Here is a 13,216-nt window from a genome sequence, read left to right as displayed (position 1 = left end):
TGGGATCGAAGAGAGTACCAGAGCTGAGCCAAAAAGTTGAGCACGTTATTTCGGGACCTTCTAGTCTTAGAGTTACCTCTATGATAGGATCACCACACCAAAATTGAGGCAATATCCAGAAAGCGTTCAAAAACTGCTTAAAAAGTAATTTATAACTACTTTAAATCACAAATATATAAATAATATTAAGATCGATCAGCATCAGTATTTCAATATCAATTCAATTGTTTTAAAACAAATTCTTAGGCCTGGAGTTCTAGCTACTTCATTGAATGCAAATCAAGCATTTCCGGTCAAAGGATGCAAAAAAAAACGCAAAGTTCCTTTGGAAAAAATATATATATATGTGTTTTTCACTGAAAATCACTATTTTCCATCCTTCAAATATGTTTACATGAAAATGTTTATTGAAATATGTAGGATCATGTAAACAAATCAGTTTTTTTAATGTTTGCCCCAACTTGAGATATGACCAGTGGAAAATTGAACGTTTCTATGAAATAAACGTTTTTATATGTTGAAACTTACTTAGATAGCATCTTGCAGTATTATAGAAAGATGTGTTTTAGTAATTGAAAAAAAAAACTATCTCAAACATAGCAAAAACATGCAAAAACAGTGGTGGCGGGGGGGGGGGGGGACACCCCTCACCATCCCTCTCCAAAGGGGGAGTTTGGTAAAGAGAGATGAAAAAACCGATTTGTACCTTCCTTAAAAGTTGTCCTAGTTCGCTATTCTAATATCTATATACAATCTTCACACTGCCGTACTCTAACGGAACTATCAACTCTATGCTTTCATCTACTCCATCTATCGTATAAAAATTACCACTACAGTCTGTTATTTGAAATTAGTATCTTCAACTATGTAAATCGTTGACTTCACGTAGAAGTAATACTAAAAACATATAGTCAAAATTTCAAAGGGGTTTCCAAAAAAAAAGCTTCATATCTCAACGAAAATGACAAAATATCAAGTTGGTGTCTTGAGCAAGGTAATTATCATACAAAAAAAGTTAGAATTTTTAAGCAGCGTTCTATCATAGAGGTAACTCTAAGACCAGAAGGTCCCGAAGAAACGTCCGCAACTTTTTGGCTCAGCTCTGGTACTCTCTTCGGTCCCAAGCTAATCGATTCACTCCTCAAAACCGAGGGGGACGACTCTATCTACGATGTAGGAAATATTGTGTTTTGCTGTGGCTAGCTGCGCGTACGCTGAACAGATAGAAAGAAGATTTATCACGATTTTGAAGATTTCCTGCAAAAACATGATGCGTGATGCAAGTAGATGCGAGAAATGAAAGAAGATTTTTCGAAGATTTATTCGCTAGTGTGAGATTTTTTGAGCATCTAGAATTGAGATTTAGATGTGTCGCCCCCTCGCTCAAAACATAGAAAAATCCACTAACTCCTTATTTTATCTGTCAGACTTTCATAGCGAATCAAAACCAACATTGTGTAGTACTAGAATTTCGACTAGCATGGGATACGTTAATCGTTTGCTTGGGACCAATAGGTTAGTCAAGTAGTGAGCCAATTTAAAATCGTTAGTTTCGAATTGATTGTTGCTGGTACCATAGAGGTAACTCTAAAGGCCCACGCACATTAGATCCGGATCGGACGCGTTGCGGCAAAGTGACAGCTAAATCTATTGTCTAACTGTCAAATTTACGTCAACGCAATGCAAACGGATCTAATGTGGGTGGCCCTTAAGACTAGAAGGTCCCGAAATAACGTGCTCAACTTTTTGGCTCAGCTCTGGTACCATAGAGGTAACTCTAAGACCACTGGGTCCCGAAGAAAATCATTATTATTTTTGGCTCACTTAGTACCAGAACAACGGTCCCAAGCAGTCCCAAGCTATTTCACTCACCCCTGCATGTTCTGCATGAATCCACACACCCCTGATGTTATCTGTCAAACTTTCATAGCGAATCAAAACAAACATAGTGTAGTAATAGAATTTCAACTAGAATAGGGTATGTTAATCGTTTGCTTGGGACCAATAGGCTAGTCAAGTAGTGAGCCAATTTGAAATCGTTAGTTTCGTATTGATTGTTGCTGGTACTCTCTTCGGTCCCAAGCTAATCGATTCACCCCTCGAAATATAGGAAAAACCTGGAAAAACCAATAACCCCTCATTTTATCTGTCAAACTTTCATAGCAAATCAAAACAAACATTGCTTAGTACTAGAATTTTGACTAGAATGGGGTACGAATAATCGATTAAAAATTAATCGATTAGCTCGATTAATCGAGCAGTAATCGGACATCACTAGACGTAACTAGAAATACTCAGAGGGAGAGATGGGTGGAGAGAATGTTTTGAGCCAAATGAACTGTCAATATCTGAGCCAATCGAACATTCCAATTAGAATTTTTCCCGAGGATTTCTTATTCTTACTAGAATAAATTTGAGAGTATTGCAATCGAACAGAAAATTCAATCACCCTTAAGTTATGTGTGCTTCTCAGATTCAACTAGTTTTTGGAACCAAAAACAATATTCTAACTCTATTGATTAATTGATCTTCGTTGGTTAATGAATGGCACCAAGAAATGTGCAAAATATTGCGATGCAATCACGCGTTTTTTTTTTTCATCAGTGATGGTGTTGGTGGTTACGTCTAGAAATACTCAGAGGGAGAGATAGACGGAGAAAACAAAATACAATTCGGCAGCAGGGATTTGTTCCTAAATTATCTTGCAACCCTTGCTAGAAGCTAGCATTTCAAATGACTTGTATTTTTGATTCGATTTAGGTGCAAAATAATAATTGATTGCATCGCAATATTTTGCTCATTTCTTGGTGCCATTCGTTAACCGGCGAAGATCAATTGATCAAAAGAGTTAGAATATTGCTTTTGATTCCAAAAACTAGTTGAATTTGAGAAGCACACAAAACATAAAGGTGATTGAATTTCTGTTCGATTGCAATACCATAGAGGTAACTCTAATGGCGGTAAGCTCCAACTCGGATTAACTTTTAATATCGTCCCTGTTTGGATGATGTGCAAAACATTTGCTTAAAGTTGCGTTGATTAGCACTCATGTCGACATCAAAGCAGCCAGACATTCTTGATCGGGATTTAATCCGAGGATAATACCGGTTGGAGCTTACCACCATAAGACTAGAAGGTCCCGAAATAACGTGCTCAACTTTTTGGCTCAGCTCTGGTACCAACCGGTGGAAGCTAACGATTTCTGTTCGATTTCAATACTCTCTAAGACAAATTCTAATTGGAATGTTCGATTGGCTCAGATTATGACGGTTCATTTGGCTCAAAACATTCTCTCCGCCCATCTGTGCCTCTGAGTATTTCTATATTTAATAACTCACAATTTGGGAGCAATCCACCCCAGATCGTTCAAAACTGAACCTACCCAAAAATGTGAGTGACAAGTTGACAAATGAATAACATCGACCTGAATCTGATCGATGTTCCCTAATAACCCGTTACCATACACTCACGGTATCATATAGGGTAAGACCATACAACATAAAGTTGGGATGATATCCTGAATTGGTGGTTAGGTGCTTCTTATGATTATTGTTAATGCGGGTTGTTCTTTTGTCAACTTGTCACTTCCAACTTAGTTTACCATTTTTGGGTAGGTTCAGTTTTAACCGAATTTGGATTCTACCCTCAAGTTTGGGAGTTAAAATAGCGTGTGCTGTAACAAAACCACTTTGCTGAACTATGCAACACGCCGTGAATCGTTCCCAGTCCCTGATAACTGTAAACACGCGAACGCGCTGTCACATTTCTTTAAAACAAAAATCGAGCGACTGTTCGTAGTTTCCATAATTTTAAAAATCAGAACATCCAAATAAAATCATTCAAAATGCCCATTCTGGCAGAGGTAAGTAGTGAAATTCGGCCAACCGAAAGCCCCAAAAGCTAAAACCTATTCCCCGAAACAGCTTGCAGGCGACGAAAACACCGGCGAAAATTCGCGCACGTTTGTCTTCGAAGACGAAGGACATACGCTGGGCAATGTGCTCAAGGCCATCATTTGCAAATAGTAAGTCGTTGATGTATTTAATTTTTCACTTTTGGAAAACGTTGCATTTATAGTCCGGACGTAAACTTCTGCGGCTACACCGTACCGCATCCAGCCGAAAACAAGATGCATTTTCGAATTCAGGCAGCCAGGAATGTTCGTGCGATCGATATACTAAAGCGAGGTCTGGAAGATTTGGAACGGGTTTGTGATCACACGATTGAGACGTTTGAGGAGGCAGTGGCCACGCATCAGTAGGACAGCTAGTTGAGAGTCGGTTTATGGTAATTTGGATGTAAGTTTAATGTATTGTTGAAATAAATACCGTAAGGTAAAAGAAGTAAAGTTTAAAGGAGATTTCGGACGATTGATGACAAGAGTTGGGGGTCATCTATCCACTAGAATGTTTATTGATTATAGAATATGATTAAAGTTGCGCTGTTACGATTAGATAGGTAAGGATAATTTTGAAAAATGCCTCACTGACGGCAAAGTATGATGGGCAAATGTTGCCGAATGCCTTCGAGTTTCACTACATCTATATAGGTACTGCACTGCAAGTTGAACGTTTTTTTTTTCTGGGGCTTCGATGGAGGGTTTCCTTCGATAATGCAAGGATCCCATCAGCGATTGCTACAGTTCGAATTTATAACGGAACTGAACAAATGTGTGTAGCGTACGCACAATGGAAGAGCGACATTTTCGAAGCATCCAAGCTCCACCGATTCGAATAAAGAGTAGATATCGTACTGGTTCGATTACTCACACACATCAAGGTTGATATTTGCATTTGCTATCGCTCATTGGTAGCAAAGGAAGAAATTCGTTTCACTCTTAGGTAAATGTTGCGTATGACTTCCGCGAAGAGAAGTGGCCGTATCCCACGACGAAACGGTTTCTTTCAAAATGTCTATTTGCGCTCGGGTGGCATTTGGAAAATCGTACGAACTCTGGTGTGGGGTTATAATTTCTACTGGGTTATAACATTTTAGCTGATTTGAAATTTTGAAGGGATGATCCAGATGGTAAGGTTATAAAATAAAACACGAATACAACTCAAGAAGATGAAGTAAATGGCAAGTGATGAAAAAAGATACGAGCCCAGATGGTCCTGCAATAAAAAAGAATTGGTCTGGAAATGCTTATTCCGGTGTACCTGCTTCGAGTCGACTCCGATGCGATGGTTGTCGACAGTCCCTCGTTGAGCTCGTTCCACTCGCTGTCTATTTTCAAAAGTCAAAATTCTAAACTTTCGTTGCATAAATTAACGAACAATGCGAACTGTATATGAATGTAAATGAAGATGATTTCTGATGAAAAATGAATCCCTTAGAACTTATGGAATCTAGCTAAAGCGTGGATTAGTGGGGTAGGAAGGACAGATACAGAATTCGTACTCTTTTTGCCCCCGGTTCAATCTCACCCGTTTACATGTTCTGCTTCGGTACGGCGAATTAATACCTCCTTCGGCCACCACCGCCGCCTGAACGTCCACCGAAGCTGGATCGACGGAATCCACCACCACCTCCAGGTCGTCTTCCCGCGTTGCCACCGCCACCGCCGCCTCCTCCTCCATTCTTATTGGAATAGGTTTGCACCTTACCGGAGTATTTACCCGATGGAGGTGTGTAGACCTTCTGTGTACCGGAACTTCCCTTGGATTGTTTAGGGCCCTTGGTATCGTTGGACTTGCCGTTCTCCTCGAAAGTAATTGCCGCATGACGCTTGGCTGTCGTTTTCGAATCCAACTGTAATGAAATGTACATTTTTATAAATCGAATTGTGGTAAACAAATTGAGAAAGGCGCAAACGTACCCCCTTGGATTTCGGTGGCAGCCAGGATAGATGGATGACCGACTTGAAACTGGGTGGGGTATGGAACAAGTCCCGAATCAGAGTGCTGATGTTAGATGTAGTCTTCAGGGCAGTGGCCTTCATTTGATTTTCCTCGGACTTCATTTCTTCCACTGTCTTGCCCTTGACGGCTTCCTGGAGTTTCTTGATGTATCTGAAATCGAAAAGTGACCGGATTAGCCGCTGTCAGGAGAAACCAGCAGAACCAACATACCCTTGTGTACCACGCGCCAAATATTGCAACCTCGAACGGAAGTCCTTCAGCTTGACAGCATCATCCGGGAACGTAAGGAACTCTGTAGCTTGCGTTCCCAAAGTGTGCAGGGCATGCAGAAGACATTCAGCATGTGAGAACTGGAACGACGGTGTCTCGTTCATGTCGGCATCCGCAGGCGGGAGGGGCATGTATTCCTGCAAAGACAATACCCTTGAATTACGGGCTCGCAAACACAGCATTCATGGAAACTCACCAGTAGAACATTGTAGATTGCTTCGACCTTCTCCGCCGGTTTGTCCAACGATCCACAGAAGGCACACATCTCGGCAAACACCTTCAGCAGTCGCAGTTGGGTGGTGTGCTGTTCCTCGCCGGCTCCAATCAGGTTCCAAACGTTGAGCGGCAACAGTTTCTCGCACATAAACTTGATGAACTGGGTCGACTCTACTTGTGACTGTTTTCAAGGACAAAGTTAAAATCATTTAAAAAATTCAATACATTTTTTTTTCAGATTTCGACGTACAGAACTTACAGAGAAATACGGCATAGCTTCGCTAGCGCACTGAATGAACCGCTCAACGGTTTCGTCGTCCGAAGCCAACGCTCCTAGGTCCGCTTCCATGTCGGCCTGCTCGGTGGCAATCGCCACCAGCTCGGCATGACCGGTAACGGTTTTGCTCAGCTTGGTCTGGTTCAGAATGGACATGCACAGATGGAACTCGTCCGCACTTACATCCTGCAAAGCAAATTTCAAAGCTATCACATTCACCTTTCTTGATTGATTATGATAATCATCTTACCAGAAGAATTTTCTTAATTTCAGCGATGACAAAATCTTCCACCTCCTTCGTAATGACCTCCGGTCCGATCTTAATCATTTTGTTCAAAACAAATTGAAAGTTTCGAAAACGTGTCTGCTCATCCCCGGCTACGATCTGACTGAAGATTCCGGTTAGTGTTCCGGTGGCATCGAACTGAAAACATCAAAATCAGATTATTTATATAAAACTTCCAAACAAAAGAAGCTTTTCTACTCTACCTTAGCCAAAGTCAACAAAGATAGGTGCACTTGCTGCAGTTCAGTCACATCTTCCGTGATTAGCAGCTGTGCAAGGATATCGGCTATTTTCGGAGTATGTTCCTTGGTTTCCTTGCACAGCTGAGGCAGATCCTTGATTGCTTGCTTACGAATCTGTTTTCAAACAAAACCAAAAGTTATTCCACAAACTAAAATAAAAGTCCCACCCGCGTCCATACCTGTGCATCTTCATCCTCGCACAGATCCAGCTGCCGATCAATGGCCAGCTCGGATAGCTTCGGAAAGTACTTGAAGAACTTCCCGATAAATTGCGACGCGAGACGCTTTTCTTTAGCGGATCCCTTAACGGCATCTAAAATTTCCCGATACTCCACCTCATGCTACAATAAGAATTGAGAAAAACGTTTATTTTCATTTCACCATGGGATAAACACAACGAACGCCATTAAAAAAAATGCCGCACCATCGACGAAACAATCATCCTCCATCCTTACCTCACCAATCTTGTCCTTGGCGTCAGTTAAGATTTCATAGTTTTTATACAGCTTTTCTATGCTATCGCCACTGGAATCCATCGTGGAACGATCGACGGTGTTGGGTTCTGCAATCGGAAATTAATTTCAAGCACAACAAAGTGGATTTCGACGAGAGAAAACCGAAAAATAAATCACAAACGAACGGTGCACGTTTATATTTTCCGAGAACTTTTTCACGATGATGACGGTTGATGATGGATAATGATTTCTTACCCAAACGTCAAAACGCTTCGCGGAAAGCTGAATAGTCTTTTTCAGAAAAGGGCGAAATTGATCGAGTGGTTTCTGTTTCGGCTATGCACGGTAAGAATTAAATACCAATTTATGGGTAAAATTTTACGAGTTTGGCGAAAGAACAGGAGGCCTACTCAATAATGGGTTATATTTTCACACATTAATTGATAACTGCTACACATAAATGGGTAGCAGTTACTCATTAATGGGTAACAGATACACATTAAGGCCCGCTCTAATATTATGTATCACAAAAAAAAACATTTGAATACCCCCTTGTCATACACTTTTCCTATACCTAATACATGGTGGTTAACACATTTCCAGACAAACCTCACCCCCTCTTGCGTTACGTAATATTTGAATGGACCCTAAAATAAATTAAACCCCTTGTTTGGCAAAATGTGTCAAAGGGTCAGATTTAAATGGGTATTTGATCACCGAAAAACCGACATGAATCATCATACAAATTACTAAGAAATTTCTGATCAAAGCACAAAACTAACATCTGCCGCCGTGTTCGCGTAAGATATGTATCCTAGCCACGAACACGCGTTCAATTTTTATGAGCTGGTTCCTGTCTAATCTATTTCGGACAAATTATTTTTTATCTAGATAAAACATTCACACTTAGAAAATAATACCGAACTCGGTTTAATTTTCTACCGAACCTCTTCGGTTACCAACGAGAAACCGAATAAATGGTTTGAAAACATTTTTTTCAGGCATATTTATCGAAGCAGATCCGAATTTCGGTAAAATAGTATAAATTTGACAGATAGAAATGAAGACTGAACCGAAAAGTTCGGTAAAGTATCGACATTTACGTGAAAACCGAGAATCTCGGTAAACTGAACCGAATTTTCGCTAAAACGTGTTAAACGTCAAACGCTTAAACGCCAAACGTTCCACTTGCGCTCAACTTCACGACGGAATTTTTAACCGAAAACTCTCGGTTCTCTAAACCTAGTCTAAAATTAGTCAGCCATTTTTGGAAAAAGTGCAGTCAAATGGAAAAAGTTCTGCAGCTGTAACAGGAGGATGCACATTTGAATGAAATATTTTGTAAGTATTTGAAACTAACGGTATGATTTTATTTGCAGGCATCTTGTGCTACACACTTAGATTTTTTCGCCGAGTCCGGCAAAAAAAAGTGCCGAGAATCCAACAGCCGAGCCTTCGGCAAACATCTCGGTAAAACATTCAATTACCGTTAGATCGGCAAAGCACAATTTACCACAACAAAGATTTTGATTTTAAGTGTGTAGAAACAAACTATATATACAAACAAAATCTGTCCTCGGTGAAATATATTGCCGTAACAGTTCAGCAAACTGAACATTTGCCGAAGTTTTGTTAAAATAGCTCACTGAAAATCGTATCTGGTTTTAGCCAAATTTCGGTAAAAACAATCATTTACCAAGCTTCGTCAATTGTAATCACTGATCTAAACGGAAAAATTTCAAACTGCCGAAATCAGCAAAATAATATAACGAACTATACGGCATTCACATTTTGCTTAGCCGAAAATACTTAAAATATCGGTCAACGAAGACGGACACATAAATAACTGTCAGGATTAAATTAGGTTAGGTGCGAATGAAAATTTAAAAGTAGTAGCGTCGTAGTTCAGAAAAATCAGTGAGGATGATTGCCCCGGGATGAATCTTCCTCGACGGAAGAAGCAGCACCGACAATCGGAGATCAGATGTCCGATAACGAGTACTACGAAGAGGATGAAGACGACGGTCGAACTACCTTCTACGGAACGCTAGATACGAAGCAATCAGTTTCTAAAATTCCTTGCAGTGGCTGTGGTGCATTGCTGCAATTGAATAAATCCAAGCAGCAGCTAATGACCACTATCTGCGAGAGGTGCCAGAGATGTCAGATTACATCGAGATTATATCCTCTATCAAGGATATGAAGTCACTCGTCCTGTTGATGGTTGGTACCATTTTGACAGACTTCTGTTTAATAAAAAATGTTATTAATTCCTCTAGTAATCCCTTTCAGGTGGATCTCCTCGATCTCCCGTGCTCCATCTGGCCGGGTCTGTCGGAAATTCTTGGACCCAAATGATCGATAATCGTCGTCGCGAACAAAGTCGACCTTCTTCTAAGGGACTGACCCGGCTATCTGAACAACACTCGGAACAACTTTCCTGGATGCTGGCTTCACCAGAAATTACATCAAACACGTGTCGCTCCTCTCGGTCACAACCGGTTACGGAGTAGAACAGTTGATCACTAAAATCCACAACTCTGGGGAACACGGGGTGACATCCATCTGGTCGGATGAATCAACGTTGGCAAGAACTCCCTGTTCAACGGCCTTGTCCGGTCCGATCTTTGCAAAGTCAAAGCAACTGATCTGATCCAACGAGCCACGGGTTGCCCTTGGCTCGAAACGAGTTCAGTCCGAACCGAAGAGGAAAAACTACGCAAGCACCAAGCACCGGATCACCCGAATTTGTCACTCTCATTGGTCACGTTGGTCAAACCTTCGCCGACGATGCACGGTAAGTTCTGATTATTTGTGGCTAGATTGATAGTGTTTTATTTTTCGTGGAATAAAAAAAAAACAATGTTATAAAATTGTATCCTACTATTTTTATTTTCCTTTAAAATCGCAACCGTAATAAAGCAAACAAATAAAAAAAATGAAAAACAGCCAGGATTAACAAAAAAAAAAAAAAAATACCGATAAACGGTAAACAATTTTTCCGAAGGATTGGCAAAATTTGACAGTTGTGGTAAATTGTGCTTTGCCGATCTAACGGTAATTGCATGTTTTACCGAGATGTTTGCCGAAGGCTCGGCTGTTGGATTCTCGGCCCTTTTTTTGCCGGACTCGGCGAAAAAATCTAAGTGTGTACTGCCGCGAAAATGCCCAAAGTTATGTCTCTGGCTTGCAAAGGCATTTTAAAAACCAATTGAATAAGAATGACTTCAAAGTCAGTGATATTGTTTGACTGTACTTTTCCACGCTGTAACTCGCGTTACGGAAGTTTTTATTCGCCAAAACAAATTAAATAAATATATTATATAGGGGAAATGACGGCTTCGGCATGACAGACTATTTTCGGCAACCCAAATTGAAACACTATTTTCACTGGATTTTCTTACGAAAACACTTCGCTGAATGCATGCAAACGATTCTTTATGCTTTCAGCTTCAATTTGACTATATTTTTACCACTGAGAAAAAGCAATCTAGCAGAGTTTTCTTGAAATGAAACACACGCACTACAAATTGTACCTGATTTCGAGTTGCCGATAATAGAACAGCAGATTTACATGCAGTTCAAATGGAATGGTTGCCGAAGAAAAACTGGGTGCCGACAATACTCGCTCTCACTAGAAAAGATTGGAGCTTTGTAAAAGCGTTTCAAATCAGTTTTTGACAATTCTTTCGACTGAAATTGTTAGAGCAGCTGGCAGCAAAAGATTGTAAACAAACCAATACTGCATATGTGTGCGTTCCATAGAGAAAAAGGCTATAGAAAGAAGGTCGCTGCTTAGGTTGCCGAGAATACGTAAATTCCCCTACATTTCTTTGACAAAACTGGTTTTATTTTTATGAAAATTCGAAGCAACGCATCCTTAATCAAAATTTAAAGCAGGATTTGAAGTGAAAACTGAGTGCTGCCCAAGAGAACCGGACTCCGTAATTACAACAGGTGGGTCGGTTTGTTTGACAGCGTTCGGTAATTCTTGAGTAAACCGATGTTCGGTTATTTCTGCTTAAATTTATTTTTCGTAAACCGAGATTTTCGGTAACTTTGACAGATTGTGGGTAACAAAAAGAACTAACGACAGCTCGGTTATTCCTATTTGAACCGAACAGACTACCGAGCGTTCAGCAGATAAAAACTCGGTTGAAATCAAACCGAGTTCGGTAATATTTTCTGTGTGTTTATATGGTTTTGACAGATGGGATCGCTGCAAATTTGAATCGGCCGTTATGGATTCTCGATCAAGAGTTAAGTTTAAGTTTCATGTTGGTTTGTCGGTGATTTGATTCTCTCCGTGCAGGCCCTAATAAAAATGCCATACACGGCGAGGGGCGATTCACTTGTGTATTTTCGATTCAGGCCAACGCAGGGGGAACAACACTCATTTGGATGCATTTTTTCACTTTAATCATTACTTGGGATTTTCGGGGAAAACATAATTGATGGGATTTTTTTGAGTGTGTGTTCTTGACGAAAATAGAGCAAGGATAGAAAAAAATAAATTGGAATGGATCATGGGATGGAATGGATGTGAGCGGTGTAAAAAAATTTCAGAGGGATACGAGTCTGAACGCGAAGAGGATAAGTCGAGTGCGTTTTGAATTGGTCGTATGTGATCAGGGAATCAAAATGAAAGATTCAGATAAAGATAATGGCATTCTCATTTTGGTTACACTCATGATTAGTACAAATCCATAAATCTCAATGGACAGTTCTGGAAACGATAATGCGATTATCATTTGTGTAACAGATCATGATCATATGAAATAGCGATAATCTCAGATCATCATCATCAGCTGTCGTCACTGAAAATTCCCCATTTAGGACAAGGTTAATCAAATACCCTATAATATGTGAATTTTTGGAATGAGGATGACGTATAGAGATCGAAAATCGATGTTTGCCGCCATTATGAAATCCAAGATGGTGGCCATCGATTTAAGAAAAACTGTCGAAAATTGATGTCCGCCACCATTTGGAAATCCAAGATTACCCTGCAATGTGGGTATTTTCGGAACAGGGGTGGCATGCAGATGTAGAAAATTAATATCTGCCGCTATTTGGGAATCCAAGATGGCGGCTATTGATTTTAGAAAATTGATGTCGGCCGCCATGTTGACTAGTTTATTTGTCGGTTCTATCTAAAACCAAAGGCCGCCAAATTGGATTCCATTGTCCGGGGAGGCTTTTCCCGGGGCTAGGATCAGCAGTTTGGCACCTTCCAAGCTACTATACACTGACACCTGGTTGCTCGTCTCCGTCGGATTCAATCGTTTTAAGCCCGGAAAGTAGATGTGCGTTACCTTCTCCTCCATGATGCGCTTGATGCTTTTGTCCCCGTGACCGATTATGAACGAGTGGTCCATCCTGGGGGCAAGACAGCTTTCGATCATGAGTAAAACCGGAGTTAATTTTGAGTAACTCTGAGTAACTCACGTTGCTCATTATCTTATATACACATAGCAACCTGATTGTTATATTGAAAATAATGTTGAAACCGATGCTGTCAAGTAAAGTAAGTTGACGTGCTTTCTTGGAATTTCTGTGTAGGGACTTTTGAGGCGGTTCGATAAGTTCGGGTTAGGCTTAATTAATTC

The 13,216-nt window shown here is 40.4% G+C and overlaps 2 protein-coding genes across 3 annotated transcripts; one reads left to right on the top strand and one right to left on the bottom strand.

Moving 5' to 3' along the window:
- Nucleotides 1-3,759: 3,759 nt before the first annotated feature.
- On the top strand, nt 3,760-4,329 carry l(2)37Cg (RNA polymerases I and III subunit AC2 l(2)37Cg). The gene is made up of 3 exons (XM_065236739.1): nt 3,760-3,862; nt 3,924-4,024; nt 4,078-4,329. The coding sequence occupies exons 1-3, from the start codon at nt 3,845-3,847 to the stop codon at nt 4,259-4,261; spliced, it is 303 nt and encodes a 100-aa protein (XP_065092811.1). The 5' UTR covers nt 3,760-3,844; the 3' UTR covers nt 4,262-4,329.
- A 61-nt stretch (nt 4,330-4,390) lies between these two features.
- cass (cassowary) lies at nt 4,391-7,808 on the bottom strand. 2 transcript variants are annotated; one of them, XM_065236752.1, is made up of 9 exons: nt 7,608-7,808; nt 7,332-7,493; nt 7,114-7,266; nt 6,875-7,048; nt 6,598-6,810; nt 6,328-6,528; nt 6,072-6,268; nt 5,819-6,011; nt 4,391-5,751 (listed from the first exon to the last, which is right to left on the bottom strand). In XM_065236752.1, the coding sequence occupies exons 1-9, from the start codon at nt 7,686-7,688 to the stop codon at nt 5,458-5,460; spliced, it is 1,668 nt and encodes a 555-aa protein (XP_065092824.1). In that variant the 5' UTR covers nt 7,689-7,808; the 3' UTR covers nt 4,391-5,457. The 2 variants fall into 2 exon arrangements, with proteins under 2 accessions (XP_065092824.1, XP_065092825.1); XM_065236753.1 differs by having other exon boundaries at nt 6,607-6,810.
- Between the last annotated feature and the right edge of the window lie 5,408 nt (nt 7,809-13,216).

Source organism: Ochlerotatus camptorhynchus, unplaced genomic scaffold (assembly GCF_037179485.1).
Source record: "Ochlerotatus camptorhynchus isolate MF236.1 unplaced genomic scaffold, CSIRO-AGI_Acam_v1.1 ptg000574l, whole genome shotgun sequence".
Classification (NCBI taxonomy): Eukaryota; Metazoa; Arthropoda; class Insecta; order Diptera; family Culicidae; genus Ochlerotatus; species Ochlerotatus camptorhynchus.
The sequence above is the reverse complement of the archived record's forward strand: the minus strand, read 5'-3'. Positions and strand labels throughout refer to the sequence as shown.

Bases quoted from the DNA above. Each gene is read 5' to 3' on its own strand.
- cass (XM_065236752.1), bottom strand. From the start codon at position 7,688: ATGGATTCCAGTGGCGATAGCATAGAAAAGCTGTATAAAAACTATGAA. The intron at 7,267-7,331 runs GTATGGACGCGG...GTTTGAAAACAG, and splicing joins GCGAGGATGAAGATGCACAG to ATTCGTAAGCAAGCAATCAA. The intron at 6,269-6,327 runs GTGAGTTTCCAT...TTGTCTTTGCAG, and splicing joins CAATCTACAATGTTCTACTG to GAATACATGCCCCTCCCGCC.